The sequence below is a fragment of the Phytophthora parasitica genome (genome assembly GCF_000247585.1).
Source record: "Phytophthora parasitica INRA-310 unplaced genomic scaffold supercont2.37, whole genome shotgun sequence".
Taxonomy (NCBI): Eukaryota; Oomycota; class Peronosporomycetes; order Peronosporales; family Peronosporaceae; genus Phytophthora; species Phytophthora nicotianae.
Window position 1 is genome coordinate 46,294 of NW_008649023.1, and position 18,349 is coordinate 64,642.

At 51.0% G+C, this 18,349-nt stretch overlaps 6 protein-coding genes across 6 annotated transcripts; 4 read left to right on the top strand and 2 right to left on the bottom strand.

Annotated features, from left to right (window-relative positions):
* Positions 1–486: 486 nt before the first annotated feature.
* Positions 487–1,400, top strand: PPTG_13798 (hypothetical protein; the record flags this gene model as incomplete). The annotated part of the gene is made up of 2 exons (XM_008910203.1): positions 487–691; positions 895–1,400. 2 exons carry the CDS (start codon positions 487–489, stop codon positions 1,398–1,400), a joined length of 711 nt encoding a protein of 236 aa, XP_008908451.1.
* A 6,035-nt stretch (positions 1,401–7,435) lies between these two features.
* PPTG_23391 (hypothetical protein) lies at positions 7,436–7,579 on the top strand (the record flags this gene model as incomplete). Its single annotated transcript, XM_008910204.1, has 1 exon — positions 7,436–7,579. The coding sequence occupies one exon, from the start codon at positions 7,436–7,438 to the stop codon at positions 7,577–7,579; it is 144 nt and encodes a 47-aa protein (XP_008908452.1).
* Positions 7,580–8,889: 1,310 nt separating this feature from the next.
* Positions 8,890–11,145, top strand: PPTG_13799 (hypothetical protein). Its single transcript, XM_008910205.1, has one exon. The coding sequence runs from the start codon at positions 9,283–9,285 to the stop codon at positions 10,897–10,899; it is 1,617 nt and encodes a 538-aa protein (XP_008908453.1). The 5' UTR covers positions 8,890–9,282; the 3' UTR covers positions 10,900–11,145.
* Positions 11,146–11,643: 498 nt separating this feature from the next.
* Positions 11,644–13,544, top strand: PPTG_13800 (hypothetical protein). Its single transcript, XM_008910206.1, has one exon. The coding sequence runs from the start codon at positions 11,827–11,829 to the stop codon at positions 13,453–13,455; it is 1,629 nt and encodes a 542-aa protein (XP_008908454.1). The 5' UTR covers positions 11,644–11,826; the 3' UTR covers positions 13,456–13,544.
* Positions 13,545–13,655: 111 nt separating this feature from the next.
* Positions 13,656–14,726, bottom strand: PPTG_13801 (hypothetical protein). Its single transcript, XM_008910207.1, has one exon. The coding sequence runs from the start codon at positions 14,547–14,549 to the stop codon at positions 13,827–13,829; it is 723 nt and encodes a 240-aa protein (XP_008908455.1). The 5' UTR covers positions 14,550–14,726; the 3' UTR covers positions 13,656–13,826.
* A 215-nt stretch (positions 14,727–14,941) lies between these two features.
* PPTG_13802 (hypothetical protein) lies at positions 14,942–17,352 on the bottom strand. The gene is made up of 2 exons (XM_008910208.1): positions 17,044–17,352; positions 14,942–16,963 (listed from the first exon to the last, which is right to left on the bottom strand). The coding sequence occupies exons 1-2, from the start codon at positions 17,204–17,206 to the stop codon at positions 15,660–15,662; spliced, it is 1,467 nt and encodes a 488-aa protein (XP_008908456.1). The 5' UTR covers positions 17,207–17,352; the 3' UTR covers positions 14,942–15,659.
* Between the last annotated feature and the right edge of the window lie 997 nt (positions 17,353–18,349).

Genomic DNA, 18,349 nt, shown 5'->3' on the forward strand with positions numbered 1-18,349 from the left:
TTTTTTTTTAATATACGTACCAATCTATAAGTGACTCAGAAGTAAATAATGCTCGCATTGACCACTTTTTAGCATCTGTGCTGGAATTTTAATTAAAATACAACACCAAGCACCATGCATTGTTACCAGTACATTATTGGCTGCGTCGACGTGATGGGTTTTTAGAGAATCGCCGTGGCAATGGACGGTTTCGTGAACAGGGGTTTCCGACTTGAGGCAAGAACAACGGCAGTTTGTCCCAGCCAACAAGTCGAGAGGCGTCGGGAGACGAAGACGAGCTCAGAGCTCAGCGACACAGAGTCTACACTACAAGCTTCGTGAAGAGAAGGAGCCAGGCTCCCAGCATTTATGCACAGCAACCCGCCTGCCGGGGTTACCCGCTCCGATGAGCTTCGCAGTAACGTCGTTCGGCTCGAGTGCCTGTTCGAGCTCCCTGAAGCAAATTGGGACGGCCCAGTGTACGCTCGTCTCCATGAAGCTTGACACATGCGACCTGGGCACACCTCGCCGTTTGTTGTGGATGATGCCGTTCGCCGCTCCGGGTGGGGCTGTCAGCTCCTCTACCGTCGCAACGAGACCGAAGACACTCATGCCCAGGCCGAGGAGCCGGAGTTACAGAACATTGTGATCCTCTTTGAACGCCTGACGCGGCCATACAATAATCTTTCGGCGGAGCTCGCGACCGACCTTTGTTAGTTCGCTTCCGCTTTGTACGCATCAAGTCCTGCTACCTAGCTACCCTAAGACCAATCCCTCGGCGTTTCGTTGACGCATCTTTAGATGTCTTCTTAGTTGGTCAACTGGTTGCGTACTTCTCGAGCGATGGATTCACCTTCAACGCCCCCTCCGGCGCGACATTACAGCTCACTTCACGTTACCTCTGTGTTGTGTCAGTTCGCCAGCCAGCTGCGGCGTCCGCGGTCCATGTGATGGTTTCATGCAATTTGGCATGGGACTTACTAATTTCCCGTGATGGATTTGTGGCGGGGTGGTGCCATGGAGTACCGGCATCCTCCCAACCTGCTCGCCACCTGGACCGGTTTCGCTCACGATGGCCCGAGTTCGTTGTCACACCATCCACAGAGGTGGAACCTCAGCGCCTTTTGCGCGACACGTTTGCACCAACAGGTTCGGACACCCAAGTAAACTTCGGGACACAGCCCATCCGACTGGTCTCCGAATTTGGTCGTGTCATCACCGTATCCCCACTGAGTTATGCAAAGAAGTACGTCAGGCTGGCTTGCCCAACGACACGTTTGGATGCTGATGAGGACAGCGACTCGGAGACTCCGGCGGACATTCTCGCGCTCGGCTTTTCACGTGGACGACCATTACCGCCCGGCATTCCGGACTTTGTGTGCGAAACGTCATTACCGGTCCTGGCTCCCCCGGTGCCGTAACGTTGGTACTCTGGTGGGGCCTCCGAGAGCTCCACGTTGCCGTCGGAGCCCAACCATTCCAGGAACGCACAGTATGTGGACGGGATCCAGGAAGCCCGGCTTTCTGCCGTACCAATCTCGATACCACCTGTGATTTGTTTACCGGTCCAGAAGGCTGGCTCCCTCGCACTGCAGAACACAGTGCGCTCGCACGAAACTATCATGGCCACTCTTGTAACCTTGACCCAGTTCACCCAGCAGATTGCTGCAGCCACGCAGCAGATACTCCAAATAGCAGACGCACGATGGTCATTCAGACCATCGGTCAACACATGCACCCAGGGGTGTTCGTTCTAGTGAGCCATCAGGTGAAGCCTCGCTTAACCATGCACGGTCATTTCGGCGCGATCAGCGCCACCACCTTCTTCGTGACCATTCACCAATTCCAGCGCGTGATCGCGCTGGGGACAACCACGACGGGGTGGGCGTGCGCGGCCGTTGGCCACGGAGCCCAGGACATGACCAGCAGCGGGCTTGTCGGGATGATGACGTGCGAACTTTGGAGGACATACTTTCCGTTGCAACCTCCTTTTGCCCCCCAGCAGCAGAAGTACAGGTACATCGCGCGGGCCCCCGACCCAACGGTACGAGCACTGTCTTCATTTCGGCAGCTCTCCCTCCTGGATCGCGTTTCAGCCATCCAGCATCATGAATCGCTTCGGAACCGCTAACGCTTCACCAAAGTGACAGCAAAAATGTTGTTTTCAGTGAATTTTTTGGAACGAGACTCGACCATTTCTTGCCGGCCGCACGGAGTGGCAACGAGCGTTCAGTTACGCGTGGTCCAGCAACCTGGTCGTCAGCAGACACAAGCCTAACGGCTTCAATTCACACTAGCGAGGACCTCAGAGCGACTTTATACTGCATCCAGGAGGCAGCCTCCGAATGGTATCCCCGCCCAATGGCAGAGGTTTCGAGCTGTCCAAGGTGGCTCTCTCGACCGACTTCTCGATAACGCCCCTCGAGGTCTCGTGTGTGCGACCACCAATCTCTACACTCACGTCTTTACCAACATCTTCCATGCTATTCGTGATGAGCAGCCGGAGGCCAGCTTGACAGACCAAGCCAGGCGCATCCTATCGCATGACTCCGAGGATTACCGGCGATTCGTGGGGAGCGTGATCGGCCAAGCACTCCTTAACACATGGGCTCACCAGCGGCCCCGTGGTGCGTGTGGTCTGATACAGGCGTCAGACTGTGGTGGGCCGCCATATCGTTTCAGCCCGAAGGCACAAATAATGAAATGGAGTCGCGGGCCATTTAATTGGGCTTACGATGGCTCGATCTACATTGTCGGACAGTGTCGATCCGGATCGTGGGTGACTCAACAGTAATCATAAATATGCTCCTCTCAGTCTGGCGCGTTCGGTCCCTTAATTTGGTTCCTTCCATCTGCGAAATTTGGGCCATCCTCCTGCGCCTTTGAATGGTCACGTTATCGGCTGCACCTCGGGCTTACAACAAGGCCTCGAATGGGCTTTGCACCTGGATCATGGACACCAATGGGACGGCTTCAACTTTCGACCGCTCAGCCGCGGACACTGCGTGGCCATTGCCGCCCTCGTTGTCCGGGGATCCTATCAGCAATGGATTTGTAGCCCCGACATTCCCATCGTTGCCTGCCTACGACTTCTACTAATCGAAGACGCAATGGCACCTAGTAATGCTGGATTTCGAGCGTGTCGCTCACATAGTTCGAGTAGGCCTCCTTCGTCGTCTGCCACCAGCGCGCTATGACGGACAGCGGACTCAGTGGGTACCCCTTGTTTCAACTACGGCCCAATTTGAATCCTCTCGCTTCGACACCAATGTACCGCGATCGTGCTCGGTAAATGGTATTGTCAGGTGCGTCCCGTTAGGTGTATCACGCCGATTTTCAGTCATAGCCACACCGAGCGGTATTTCATTCCCCGCGAACACCGTGTTCCTACAACCTACCGCTGAGTGGTTCACTATTCCAGACGCGGACGTACGATTGCTTACGGTTTTTGTGCGTCTCCCCCACATGAGAATCGATGACACACTTCGGTTATTCCGGGGACAAACCTCGCTAGACCGACGTCCAAACAAGTCACTGCGGCCTCAGTTGTACCAGGTACATTTGTCTACTTACACGGACCTTTAATTGCTTTGCAGCATCGCGGAGGACGGGGTGGTTTCACACTGGCGGAATCCGTCAACACGCACAGGTATCCGGCCTGCACCGCGCAATTACCCAAGCGCTGTTGAAGGTGCGGTGGTCATCACACATCGCCTCTTGCAGGATTACTATCGCGGTCGATGTATCCCCGCGAGTGTGTCGGCATTACTTGCGGAACCAGCGTTTCACTCGAGCGCATTTGCCCTGGTTCCCAAGAAGAACACCCCGCTCACCGTAGGTTGCAGAACGATCCATGATCTATCGGATCCACGAGGAGCACGAGTTTTACTGCATCTCGAAGTCGACGCTCTGCCCGAAGCAAGCGGTAGCCTATGTCCACCTCGATGATGACTATATCATCGACCCTTTGGAAGATCGAGAATTGCCCAGGATGTACGATCTTCCTGTATGCTGGTAGTGCCGAACGGCCCTGCCGAAAACGGCGAAATATCCTGGAGACGCTGTCCAGCCGAAGACTGATGCTCCCGATACAATGCCCACTTGCGAGCGTGGGATGTACCCCCCCCCCCCCCCTTGGGGGGGGGGGGTTCCCCCCCCCCCCCCCATTTGGGGGGGGGGGGCATGGTCAGAGTGTATCGGAACATGAAGGAATGCTTCCGCGATCATCGAGGTGGACATAGGCTACCGCTTGCTTCGGGCAGAGCGTCGACTTCGAGATGCGGTAAACTCGTGTTTGGACCCGAAGGGTGGCACGAAGGAAATTCAGAACATGGTCGCAGTGCTTCCATGCCGTCGGGATTGACTGGAATATCCCTGACATGACTGTCACGATTCCACTTCAAAAAGGTGAGAAACCAAGAAGGTGATCGCAGAGACACTTACAAAGAACTTCGTAACTCAAAAGAGACTGGACAGTCTGGTCGCAGTACTTCGCTACGTGATGACTTTCTTTCCGATTGCCAAACCGTTCATCCAACGTTTGGTCAGCGCTCAGTTAGCGACAAAGCGATGAATAAGAACAGATGATTGCGTCGCTACGAAGAGATCTACTTTGGTGGAACCAGTTGGTCTTTGAGAACGTGTTCGCAGGCGTTCCAATGACAATGTTCTGTATGGACTCGATCGAGTCTGACGGGTGGGTAGTGATACACGACGAACACAGCGTCACCATACATGGACTAACCCCAAACGCACCAAACGAACGGAATTCTCTACCCTAGTCGGCGAGACTGGAATTGCGAGCGCAGTGCTCGAGATGGTGAAGGCATGGTGTGCCGGCGATTCCCGGAGGACAACGTGGAATCATATTAACTTCATGTCTTCACGAGCTGGGAAGTCATACGTCTAGCTAAGATGTACAGCAGAACGCCTGGCGGGCAACAACATCTGAGACTTCTGGCTCTTGCACAGGCTGCCAGGAGGCTCAAACTCTCTGATCACAGAGTTTTCGGAAACACGACTGAAATGCGATCCTGTGATATATTTATATGCATCAACTCACTATCATGATTGTATGTTTGCGCAGACAGATTCGGAGCTATTATTGAGCAAACGAACTGCCTTAGGGGACAGCCATCAACGACTCGACCCTGGGGACGTACGCCAAGAAGTTTCGTCACTGGAGAAACTTCTGCGAAGAATTCGGATTCCCCATCTGGATCGATCAACTGCCGCTGGAACGGCAAGCAAGAATCGTAGGGCTCTCGCGGACAAGTAAACAAGTACCAAACTTTCGATGGCAAGATGGCGGCCGTTGCCTTCGCCTATAGAAGCGTGCGGAACGCCCGAACCAATTACAAGACCCCGGAATTTGAGCTCATTGCTCTTGGCTATAAGAGAACGAACAGCTGGGTGGAAAGAAAGCAGCCCGTTACCACGCCCATGTTGCGGGAAATCGATGCAATACTCTACCACCAACGGCGAAGCGAAAGCAACGAACACGCAGATATGTTATGGGGTCGATAGTTCTCGCGTTCTTCTTCCTTGACCGAAGCTCAGAGCTGTGGGATCCTGTATCTAAGGAAACCTCAGCGTGTTGGCAAACTATGTACGCCTACGAGACAACCATGGTTCATTGGTACAGCGGAGGGGGGGGGGTAGCGCAATCAGTGGAGATATTCTTTCAATCACATAAAGGTGATCGAACGAGGCAATACGGCACTATCAGACGCTATAAGTTTGGCCAGGCGTCGTTATGCCCAGTAAAAGCCGCGGAAGCTTGTTTATTGGCAAGGAACCGATGGATGCAATCGAGCATCCGCTTAGGGCCCTATTTAACATCGACCAGCTTGTCGACAACTATCCGGAAGACGGCGGTGGTCAAGCTAATCAAGGACGCCGCCAAAGGCTAGGGAGCAACCCAACAGAGTACTCAACACATTCCCTGAGAATTGCCGGTGCCTGCGCGCTACGGGCGGCAGAGAAAAGCGAACCAGTGATAAAGCTGATGGGGGAGATGGTCAAGTTGGTGTTTTTCGGCTTACACGCGAATCCGTCCTGGCATGCTACGCGGCGTGGCAGAGCACATGATCAGCGCATCAACTTGGGAGTGCCCAAACTCCAACGTCAGGCTTCAGAGGGTGCAGGCAACCAAGATTCACTAACTAATCAAATGACCGCGACAAATAAACCCGTATAATAGCTAGCGAGCCGGTTAACGCGTGAGGGGCAAAAATAAACCGTAGAAGCGTTGCTATAATAGACCCTGGATGCGCTTTATTTCCACGTGTGAAATGGATTACAGACAACGACGCATAAATTCGACACCACTGAACAGCATTCTCGATAGTATAACAATTCCTACCAGACCGACACAAAATCCGACAAAGAAAATAATTAGTTTTGATTGGTTAATATAACACATATAATTACATAGAACGATCAAAAAGAACAAAAAATGTTTTATTGTTAAATGGATACCTCAGGGTACCGAGGAATTTCTTTTTCGAACCTACGAATTACGGTTCTCTTCTTAATTGCTTTCCATGCGTCAATAGTATATGTTACCGCACGCAGTCGTTTTTCCTTGGCTGTACCCCACGTTTTCTTTGGGGGTCGTTTCGAAGCTTCGCTTTAAGTGGGCCCATTACCCCAACATCCAGCGGTTGGCAAACCGCTGTGCTGTAAGGTGGCAACGGGACCACTGTTGCATTTGTCTCTTCGGCAACAATTTGCTGCCCTTCTTCCGACACGTGGCGTCGAAAAAAAGGACAGCGGATTTGTCTATTTCAAATTAAAGTAGTTTCTCTACGTAGAATTTTCATACCGACGAATCCATCCATGCACTCTCTTGTATGGCGTAGAAGTGACCATCCGGATACTCTTCAACCTCACTTTGCTCGATTTTACCACCAGGGACTCCACGTATGATAAAATGTATTGACAATTTTGTTCCTAGCAAAAAATAATTCAAAAGTTTTCAAGAAATAATAAAATCTTACCACCATCACGTACAGTCAGCACGGCTGTCATGCGTCCTGCATGCCTATTTAATCCAACGATGTGAGTCGAACCCTTGCGTCCTTTGCCCGCCCAGCTTTTCGTTTCTTTGTTCCCCATCACTTCAATGCAACGTCGCGGCATGGACTCAATTAGCTTCTCTAGTGTCGAATGCTCAATACTGTTTCATGCAGCTAAGATAGCAGTAGTTAGCTCATTCACATTTGCGTACTGCCTACCGTTAGGATACACCTCCCGCCCCAGTAACGCCCACAGATTTTCTATGGGGTTTATCAGGAGTGCATGCGGACCAGTCAAGTATCTTGATGCTCTGCTCGTCGAAAAACTCCTTGGTTTCCCTGGAAGTATGGATCGAAGCATTATCCTATTGATAGATGAAATCAGTTCCATAATTCAGGTGAGCATAAGATAGCAAAAACTCCGACACAGTATGTACATGGTGTGCCGACGCCTGTCGACACACCAGTACCGCAAGCTTCGTCCTGCCCTTGACGCTGAAATCACCCAAACAATCACGGACCCGCCTCCGTTTTGCCATCTCACCGTCAACCTCGGTGGCCACCGGATATTCCGCCAGTAGTGCTGAAGGCCATCCGGCCCGTCCAGATTGAATTTTTTCTCATCAGAAAAAATGATGCTACCCCAATCAGCTTGGGGTGTGACCACCATGCGCTTTGTCCATGCTAGGCGGTAAGCCTTGTGCGCCGATGTGAGCGGCAGCGTGTTCTCCATTTTGGTGTAGATTAGCCAATCTACACCAGACAGGATCCGCCGAATGGTACATGTAGAGCACTGGCACTTACACTCGATCTTGAGCTGAGCCGTGGAGTAGTCGCCACTGCCTGCTTTACGTAGAAGTAGGCGCGCTGGTTGCTCAGAAACAACGAGTTTCCGCCCTGGTTTGCGTCGATCCCGATGGCCTCCAGCCAAAGAGCGTACGACAGCGTCACTCGATGTCCTGACCTTCTTTGCAATGTCTCAGATGGATAGCCCTCCCTCAAAGAGCCCACGAATGCGCCCCCTCTCCTCGTCCCTCAGCCACGTTGGCATGCCCTGGACAAAAACAGAATGGAACACAAAGCAAGGGGTCCTTGAGAGCGCCGCCCCGCCCACCAAAGTCATGGTTGGACAGCAAGCCGAGTGGTGCATGTGGTAGTGCAAAATCATTTCATCACACTTGTTTTGATATTAGTATTCGATAAGTGGCCGGAAGTTTGGACCACTAGGTCAGATCGAATTATTGTATGTGAGGTACCCTACAAACTGCGAAATCCGCGTTGTTAGCACAAACCCTGTACTACTTTACCCACAACAATCCTCATATCCAAAGCGGAGCCTCCGACTGTAAAAATTGAGTGAGTTATGACCAAAAGTGTGGGTGGCGGGTTTAATTTTGGCCAGGAGTGTAGTGGATCATGTTAAGGTGCACATTCCTGAAATTTAAGTGGGATTCGAACGAAATATCTCAAATCTGGAAATTTATGGAAATATTTAACGATACCTCTACTGTGCAGCAGTTTGATTTCCGATGAAATTGGCTTATAATGGGCAACCTCGTGATTTCATGTCGATATCTACCACTGACTCCTACTACCAGTAGGTAAAACCATTGATTTGACCGCATTTGGCTGGGTTTTCTTTCTATCATCACATTGTATCAAGTTTCAAGCTAGACAGCCAAGGGACTTTACGAAAAGCAAGTCTACGAATTCGGTGGAATCACAAGTACGACAGGATATCACGATATACGAGCTCATCTTAGACAGATTAACCTGTAGAGTGATACTGCTGACTGTAAAGCGTGTGGGCGTACGTGATGGCGACATTCAACACGCAGCTCTACTGTACCTACACGTACCTGTAACCGTGAACTAAATAAAAAAAAGTTGTTGAGAAAAGTGCTCGTAGCGATCCATAGTTGTCCGACTAGCACAGTAAGGATTGCATCGCGGTGGATAGGCAAGTGATAAAAGTGCAGACCGTGTCCTCACCGATTTCGATAAATCAGCATTTTCACCTCACGCTTGCAACGTCAAGCTTCTTGGTCGCCGGCGTCGTGAATCGTGGTTTTACAAAGTGGCTTCAAATTGGACCGCGAATGGATCTCGAGATTTATCATTGGCCTGTCTCTTCAGACGTGGCGTCAATGCGCGACTCGTCTGGACGGAGGGATGTCCACGATGCGGCGCTCTACGCGCTCCCTCCGTCTCCGTCGTCGACGTGTCATTCGCGATTTTAGACCATCGGAATCTCATCACCAAGTCGCAACAAGTGGAACTCGCTATGAAATCCGTCTCGGAGCTTTTTGGCGACAGGAATGACGTGGCCATCACCGCTGCCACTGCAGTGGCCGTGAGTCTGGGGCTGTCGTTGCTGCTGCACAGCACCAAGAAGAATAAGGCCATCGAAGCTCGGAGAGTGCCTCCTATGCCCAAGTCTACACTGCCTATTCTCAAAAGCTTGCTCGATATCGGTGGTACCGTCGACACGTTCCACGACTGGCTGTATGAACAGTCCGCCGAGTTCGACAATCGCCCTTGGATGTATCATATTCCTGGCCGTCCAGAGACCATCGTTCTCTCCTCCCCCGATACCATCGAGGATGCCATGTCCACTCAAGGCCACATCTTTCTACGTGGTCCGGTGGGGCAGTACACGAGCTACGATATCTTCGGCAAGGGTATGATCATCGCTGACGGAGACCAGTGGTACTACCACCGCAAGACAGCGAGCCACTTGTTCTCCATGCAGATGATGAAAGAAGCCATGGAATCCACTGTGCACGAGAAGCTCGAAGTCTTCTTGGACGTACTGGACATCTACCACAAGCGTGGTAAGCCGTTCAGTCTCAAGGAGGAGCTTCTCCACTTCACTATGGACGTAATTTCCAAGATCGGCTTCGGAGTGGAACTCAACACGCTCAAGGACAGTCCAGACCGCGACACGGACCACGAGTTCCTCGAAGCGTTCGACAGTGCTGGTGTGGGTTTTGCTGTCCGTGTTCAAACGCCCATCTGGGTCTGGAGGATCAAGAGATTCCTAAATATCGGATGGGAGAAGGTCTTCCAGAAAGATATCGCGAAGATGCACAACTTTATCAATAAAGTCATCATGGAGTCGATGCAGAAGAAGGCGGAGCTCGCTGCCAAGGGCGAGAAGATGGACGCCAAAGATTTAATCTCGCTCTTCATGGAGAGCAACCTGAGAGAGTCCGAAGACATGCACATCGAGGACGACGACGTGACTATTATGCGCGATATGGTCATGACCTTTATCTTCGCTGGCAAGGACACGACTGCACACAGCATGAGCTGGTTCGTCGTCATGATGAACAGATACCCGGACGTGTTGCGTAAGATCCGTGAGGAGATGAAGGAGAAGCTCCCGGGACTGTTTAATGGGGAGATTAGAGTGCCCACTCAGGAGCAAGTCCGTAACCTCGTGTACCTGGAAGCTGTGATCAAGGAGAACATGCGTCTCACGCCTTCTACAGGCTTTATCGCACGCGAGTGCATGAAGGACACGACGCTGGTGGACGGTACGTTCATCAAGAAGGGCCAGACGATCATGGTCTCATCATACTGCAACGGACGCAACAAGAAGTCGTGGGGCGAGGACGCTCTCAAGTTCAAGCCTGAGCGTATGATCAACCCAGAAACCGGCAAACTGCGCGTGTTTTCACCGTTTAAGTTCAGCGCCTTTGGCTCTGGACAGCACGTGTGCATTGGTCAGAGATTCGCTATGATGCAACTCAAGATGACGCTGGCTGCGCTTTTTAGCAAGTTCGACATCAAGACAGTGGAGGACCCGTGGGACATCACGTACGAGTTCTCCATTGGTATCCCGGTCAAGGGTCCACTGGAAGTGGAAGTTACGCCTCTGGCATCGACTTCTGTGTAGACGTTTACATGGTAGCAGTCCCAGCAAATACCCTAAAAACGGTAAATTCTGGAGAATTGCTACATGTAATTTGTTATTTGTTGCTCCCAAATTAATTCTGTGCATTTCAAATGGAGCAGCTAACACTTGGACGGTGATTACATTTACACGCATGTAAGAAGATCAACTATGCCATGTAGACGTAGATGGTACTTTGCCACAAGTCAGTCAGGATGATACACATGTATGTACATTATTTCTTCAGCATTCTACAGTAACAAATCGACCTCAAAACTGCGAATCATGATTTCGCGAAGATAAACATGACTAGCGCACCAGTAGACAAACTTACCAGTTGAGCGACCGATACTATGAGTTCCGGTCGTCACAGATTTCGTCCACTACGATAATATATAGCTTCGTAGAGCCCACAAAGTACTTCGAAGTACATTCGTTTTCTTGATCGATAAAAGCTCCACGAGACTGGGATTTCACATGTCAGTACATGTAGTCTACCATTGAAGTAACTGGATATATGCGATAAAATGAACCAGTGTCGATCGACACCGCGCATATTGCAAAATCGAAAATAAAAGTATGAAACAATCTCTATTTCTAAATTCCTGAAAGAGAAAAGTTTCCTGTATAATATGATGGATCATATTAAACTCCTGCAATGCGCTCCTCTTCGAGGATATTGCTTCAACGTCAAGTTCTTCGACAAGAACAAGATCTCCCGAAGATCGGCAGAATCGAGAGAGGGAAACGCGTCGGTGGCCAATTTACGACACTCGTGGCCCTTTTCTCCATGCCTGACGTCGGCAGCATCTGGGAGGTCTCCGCTATCCACGCGCTCCCTCTGATAAACAAGTCTCACTTCAGCTTTTCAAGGCCTGCGTATCCAGCCCGCCGGAATTCGTGGCACCAAATCGGACAAGCAAGCTAGCCATGAAATCCGTCTCGGAGCTTTTTGGTGACAAGAACGACGTAGCGGTCACCGCTGCTGCCGCAGTAGCTGTGAGTCTTGGCCTGACGTTGCTACTGCGCAGCTCGAAGAAGGACAAGTCCATCGAAGGTCGGAAGCTGCCACCCGTGCCAAAAACCACGCTCCCCATTCTCAAGAACATCCTGGACGCTGGTGGCAATGCCGAACGCTTCCACGACTGGCTAAACGAACAATCCACCGAATTCAACAACCGGCCGTGGATGTTTTCGATCCCTGGCCGTCCCGACAACATCGTGCTGTCCTCACCAGAAATGTTCGAGGATGTGCTTAAGACCCAAGACGACGTGTTCCTGCGAGGCCCCACGGGTCAGTACATCAGCTACGACCTGTTCGGCAACGGTATGGTCATCACCGATGGAGATCTGTGGTTCTACCACCGCAAAACAGCCAGTCACCTCTTCTCCATGCAAATGATGAAGGACGTGATGGAAGCTACAGTGCGTGAAAAACTTCAAGTGTTCCTGGATGTTTTAAACGTCTACGCGAAGCGTGAGCAGCAGTTCAGTGTTAAACAGGAGCTGAGTCACTTCACCATGGACGTCATCGCCAAGATCGCGTTTGCCATCGAGCTGGACACGCTTAAGAACAGCCCCGATAGAGACGAAGACCACGAGTTCTTGCAAGCCTTCAACAAGGCCTGTGTGGCGTTCGGTGTGCGTATCCAGTCACCAATGTGGCTCTGGAGACTCAAGCGATACCTTAACGTTGGCTGGGAAAAAGTATTCAAAGAGAACAACACTATTATCCAGAACTTCATCAACGACGTGATCGTCAAGTCGATGAACAAGAAGGCGGAACTTGCAGCAAAAGGCGAGAAAATGGTGGCGAGAGATCTCATCACCCTCTTCATGGAGAGCAATCTTCGACAGACAGAGGATATCCACATCGAGGACGACGACGCTACTATTATGCGCGATATGGTCATGTCTTTTGCGTTCGCTGGCAAGGACTCGACGGCTGACAATATGTGCTGGTTTATCGTCAACATGAACCGGTATCCTGAGAAACTGCGTAAGATCCGCGAGGAGATGAAGCAGAAGCTGCCAGGTCTGTTGACTGGCGAGATTAAGGTCCCCACGCAGGACCAGATCCGCGACTTGGTGTACCTTGAGGCCGTGATTAAGGAGAACATGCGTCTCCACCCGTCCACGGCTTTCATCGTGCGTGAGGCTATGCAGGATGCAATTCTCGTTGATGGAACGTTCGTGCGTAAGGGTCAGACGTTGATGGTCTCCTCGTACTGCAATGCACGCAACAAACAGACCTGGGGCGAAGACTGTCTGGAATTTAAGCCTGAGCGTATGATTGATCCCGAATCGGGGAAGCTGCGTGTGCTGTCTCCCTATGTCTTCAGCGGCTTCGGGTCGGGTCAGCACGTGTGCATCGGTCAAAAGTTCGCTATGATGGAGATCAAGATGACTCTGGCGACTCTTTTCAGCAAGTTTGACATCAAGACGGTAGAGGATCCGTGGAAACTGACGTACGAATTCTCTCTCACGACTCCGGTCAAGGGCGGTCTTAACGTGGAAGTCACACCTCTCACTCCCTTGACACCTGCTGCATCAGCCTAAATACTACTGGGATTGCAGTGTTGCGGTCAGTAGAGAAAGAATTAAGAATTGAATGGAATTTGAACTTCGAGTATTTTTTCATCACTGTTTTCATCGATAAAGATTTTCTCAGTTTTTTTTTTTTTTTTTCTGGTGTTACAGTAGGTTTTACTCCTATAGCAGTAACTTGCATCGAAGATGTGATGTAGGCACACAAGCGTGTGGTTGGTAAGTTGTCCGCTCCACTCTTCAATCGAGGAGGGCGTTTATACTCTCATTTATAATTTACAGTTTCACCAATAAAGTACACTTCACTACTGCACGAAACATTGAGCTAACTATCCCATCGTAGCTGCTTCACCTCACAGCATCCGGATGACTATAACATGTAATCACATGTACTCGCGGATGGCCGCAGCAATCTTGTGCAATCCCCGAGAGGAGGCGTATTGTGCCAGCATGAGATCATCCGTGACCTTGATCATTGGTTTAGCGTGGTGGAAGAGTAGGATCCTCGCCACCTTATCGTCGTCATCGTCGTTCGAGATGACAGAGATCAATAGCGGCGTCTGGTGTCGGTCGTTTAAGGCATTCACCGACGCTCCAGCCTTCAGCAACATATAGGAAATAGTAAATCCATCGGGGACATTGGGACTAGCAGCATAATGCAGCGGGTGGTTGCCTCGACTGTCAGCCTGGTACAGCAGTTCGGGCTCCGTTTCAAGGATCTTCTTGATCGCCTGCTTGTCTCCTTTCCGAACGGCATTATGAAGGATCGACCGCCCGTACTTGTTGCTCTTCTTGGGAGATGTAGGCTTATCTTTGGCCGTAGGAGACGTAGCACGAGTCTCCGTCTCTGGTTTATTCAGACCGTGGAGCGATAAACACTTGGCAGACTGTGAGCGACCGCGCTTCGAGGCTGTGGAAGGCATGTGTCGGTCTGTCGCCTCCGCTTCAGGAGGCGCCGAGTGTGATCGCTCAATCCTCGCATCTTTGGAGCGAGTAGAGGCGACAATCTCCTCAATTTCTGCAATGGGGGACTCCTTTTCCTTGCTCATGGTGGCAGTCTCGGAGATCGTCACAAGGTGCGGTGAGTACTTCATTCGACGAGGCATAATTGCGTTGGGTTTGAGTCTGTACAAGGGCGTACAGGGTCCAATACTACCGAGGGCAGTGCCAAGTCGCTTCTTGAGCTGCAAGCGTCAAAAGCGCAAATGCTTGAGCCTTTGACCAGCGCATGGTCCGACTCAACTCTCCTGGGTAAACTACAGAAGCAGCATCGTCGCCATGTGTCGTTGCGAATCCATCCGATACCGTTCCAAACGCATCGGACGCCACGAAATACTGCTTGACTACCAGCCCGTATGTGCATCTGTGGCGACATTGATGTCGGCTGTTTCCTGGACTCTCGGCGCACTGCCGTCTGGCTGGCCCGTCGGCGACGCACCAAAGCTACGAGCGTTGTCAAGTTGTCGATGAAAAACGAAAGATCCATGGCCACGAGAGGCTCCTTTGGCTTCGACCCTGGTCGACAATTTACTACAAGTACTGCCCTGTAAAGCCATGGAACATGAACCTCATCGATAGATGCGGATTTTGTATCCAATATGGTGCATTAGTCCGTGTTAATAGCCACGAGTAATGCGTTGAATAGCGAATGGTTTCTTATGTCGGCGGCAGATGCCCTAACGTGCTGGAATTTCCTCCGCTGGCAAACATGTCAATTTCCTTGACGCCTTTGTCATGTGGACGCATAGCCCGGCACAAATGTCTTAGCCCTTGATTATCAATCCGGCTACAGTTTTAGGTCCGTCGTCACGCGTCGACGAGTGCGATGCCGCGATGTTGGAAATTGGAGCGCGATTGCTGTACGTCCAGCCGTTCACGAGCCACGAAACTATTCCACGTCTGGGCTGCAGTCACTGCATCCGTGTCCCTCTTTTGATAGGTGTGCATGAAAATCGTGTTCGTAGTACGCTCGAATTCATGCCGCAACCAGAGCGATGTGGTCACCCTATGGCCACGACTTCATCGAAGGCAGCTTTTAGGTGATCAGGTCAGCCCGAGTGTTGTACACACGTTGAAGTGCTTTAATCAATAATTTCTTCAATGAAACATGACGCCCGCCTCAAGAACTTTTATGTTTCTTCAGTTTTTCATTTCATTGTTCGTCCACACCTGCGTCTATGTTGTACACAAACCACGCGGTCGCGGCCAAACTATCTTCACCTTTCCGCTTTCGCCTTGATCATCCCTTTGATCTGATGCGTGTGCAAGTGAAGGTGTAGCTGCACTTGGTTGATCAGTTCTGTGAACGTCGAGCACTCAAAAGTGAGGAAGAAGAAGGTCAGGACATACTCGGTCACGCTGATCATTCCAAAGAGCAGCACAGCGACCCAGGACCACCTGGACACGACGATCAACATCATGTGAGTCACAAACACGGCCAAAGCTGCCACGAAGAACGCCACCGCACGCCAGAGTCGAAGGTGACGAGCTGCAACGGCCTCATTACGACCGATAAAGAGCATTTCCTGCACCTCCTGAAGACACACAGCGTCCGCGGCCGCTTTATCCTCGTCGCTCGGCTCCAACCCGTTCTCGTCGCAGTGTGCGCACGTTGTGGTTGGACAAGAGCGTTCCGTCCCATTAGACACGACAGCGTATCCCTCTTGCTGCTCACACATATGTGGTCGAGGCTCGCTGAACACGAACTCTGCTTTAACGCCAAAATGGTCCGATAAGGGAGTTTTTTCGCCTTTTGCATCGGTGAAAAAGCCTTTAAAGATGCTGCTCTCCACCAAATGCCAGTCCGACTGACCCTTAGGACGTTTATCGATCTTGTACATGACATAGTCCATACGCATAGGGTGCTCTCCGTGCGAGTATTTGTTATCCGGCGACGCGAACGTCAGTCCGTCTTCATCGTTCGTGTCTGTATACGCGTCTCTCAGGCTCAGTAATTGCTTGGGAATTTTAAGCTCCAGACAATCCGGAGACGAGTTGAAGTCTCCGCAGACGATCGTTAGGCTGTTTCTATTGGTAGCCGAGATGAACTGCGTGAGTTCGTAGCTCTGGCCTGTTCGGTGGCCTCGATAGAAATCTCCTGGGCCGGGTTTGCCTCCGACGTTGTAGTTGGCCAATAGATGCGTCACGTACACGTCGATCTGCCCAGCAGGAGTCTCAACCCGCAGTAAACCCACTCCTTTATTGGCCACAAAGTCTGACTCGTGCAGGGCGTACGGACGTCCACTGAGACTGAACGAGTGATACAGCGCATTAGAGATGGGGAACTTGGACAGTATCAGTAGTCCTGTGCCGAATGAGTCGGCTCCCATCGGGAACGGGAAGCCTACGGCTGGATTGAAGTAGTGGTAGTAGTGGAAGCCGCTCTTTTGGGCTTTAGAAATGACCAGGTTCCGCTCGCGAATGTGCCAAATTTCTTGCAGTACAACGAGATCAAAGTCACTGGAGATGGCGCTGGCGATCTCTGCAGCGCGCTCCGTGCATTTGGGGGCAACTGGGAGGCCTGAAGCAGCAGACATGTGCATGTAGGTCAGTTTCTACCGTTGCTATCATTTTTTTTCTAAGTGGGAAACGTGTACATACCCCAAGCGTTGAGACTCAGCACGCGTAGTTTGACGTTCTGCTTGTCCTGCTCGGTCCACAGCGGCCACTCGGCTCGAGAGGGCGCGGGTGTAGCCACGGGATCCAGGTTGAATACCTCCAACAGCACGCGCTGACGAATCCGCTCCACGACGTGCTCCTCCATTTCTACCGCTTTAGAAACGACTGACGCGGCGATTGCGACTTGGTAAGTGAAGTGTACGACCTGAGAATTTTTGGCGAGTTTGGATTGGGCGAATGACGTGGCCGATCGTCGGAAGAACGGCAATCGTAATCTTGTGTGTGGTTGTGGTATCCGATTCTTGTCGGTCGACAGACGTTTGTTGCTCCACGATCAACACGATAGAGCACTAGATTTTCGTCGTTGTGCTTCAGACTGGGGCTTTGAGTGACCTAGCTGTTGTTATTGCAATGCATTTGAGTGTTACATCGGTTAGAAATACAGTTTTGAGCTGTGCAGGATAGGACACTAAGCGAGCGTGGGGCTCAGAGTAGCACCAGTGGGGGTAATGGATACTTTCATCGACGTGTGTACTTAGCTGTACTGTTGACGAGGTAGAGCTCGGCGAACATTGATGGGAGGGTTGTACTGCATGCATGGAATGTAAAGAGCTCAACTAGTTTAACACATCGAATTCAACTTGGCTATGCTCGCTCAGGTTGTTGCACGACCATTGTCTCAAGAGCTTCAAAGTCAGCAGCAATTACTCGACAAGGCATCGTTGTTTTACACGGGAAGACTGGCGATCGACTTGCTATTGCAGCCACTGCACAATAGAGCTCTCCATGCGCAAGAATGACACGGCTGCTAGCGACCCTCCAAACATCCAGACATTCGTACCAATCGATTGCAGACGAGCTCGAATCGATTATCGTACGAGTAATAAGCAAAATTTAGAGCGGTGGTAGATGGTGGCAGACGCTTCTCACTTATGGGGGGATCCGCGGTCTACACAGCATCTAGAAGTGACCTTGGAACCATCTCCAGGTATTTGTTTGTGAATTTGCGCATTAGCAAGCCGATGCCCTTCTAGAACCTGCACATAGCATCTTTCTGCCAGTTTGGCAAATCAGTATGGATGAATATCATCAAGGTGCCGACACATAATTTTATCATCATTTAAGTATAGGAAAATCGCAGCAGTGTGCGCCATTTGACCAATGACATTCATCTATGTATCTAATCTACCAATAATATCCACTAGGGGTAGGTTTACAGGCTACCGACATTGTGCCGACGTATAATGTAGGCACGGAGGGCAGAATATGCAGCGGCTCAATACGAGCC

Bases quoted from the DNA above. Each gene is read 5' to 3' on its own strand.
- PPTG_13799 (XM_008910205.1), top strand. From the start codon at position 9,283: ATGAAATCCGTCTCGGAGCTTTTTGGCGACAGGAATGACGTGGCCATC.
- PPTG_13800 (XM_008910206.1), top strand. From the start codon at position 11,827: ATGAAATCCGTCTCGGAGCTTTTTGGTGACAAGAACGACGTAGCGGTC.
- PPTG_13801 (XM_008910207.1), bottom strand. From the start codon at position 14,549: ATGCCTCGTCGAATGAAGTACTCACCGCACCTTGTGACGATCTCCGAG.
- PPTG_13802 (XM_008910208.1), bottom strand. From the start codon at position 17,206: ATGGAGGAGCACGTCGTGGAGCGGATTCGTCAGCGCGTGCTGTTGGAG. The intron at 16,964-17,043 runs GTATGTACACGT...CTGCTGCTTCAG, and splicing joins GCTGAGTCTCAACGCTTGGG to GCCTCCCAGTTGCCCCCAAA.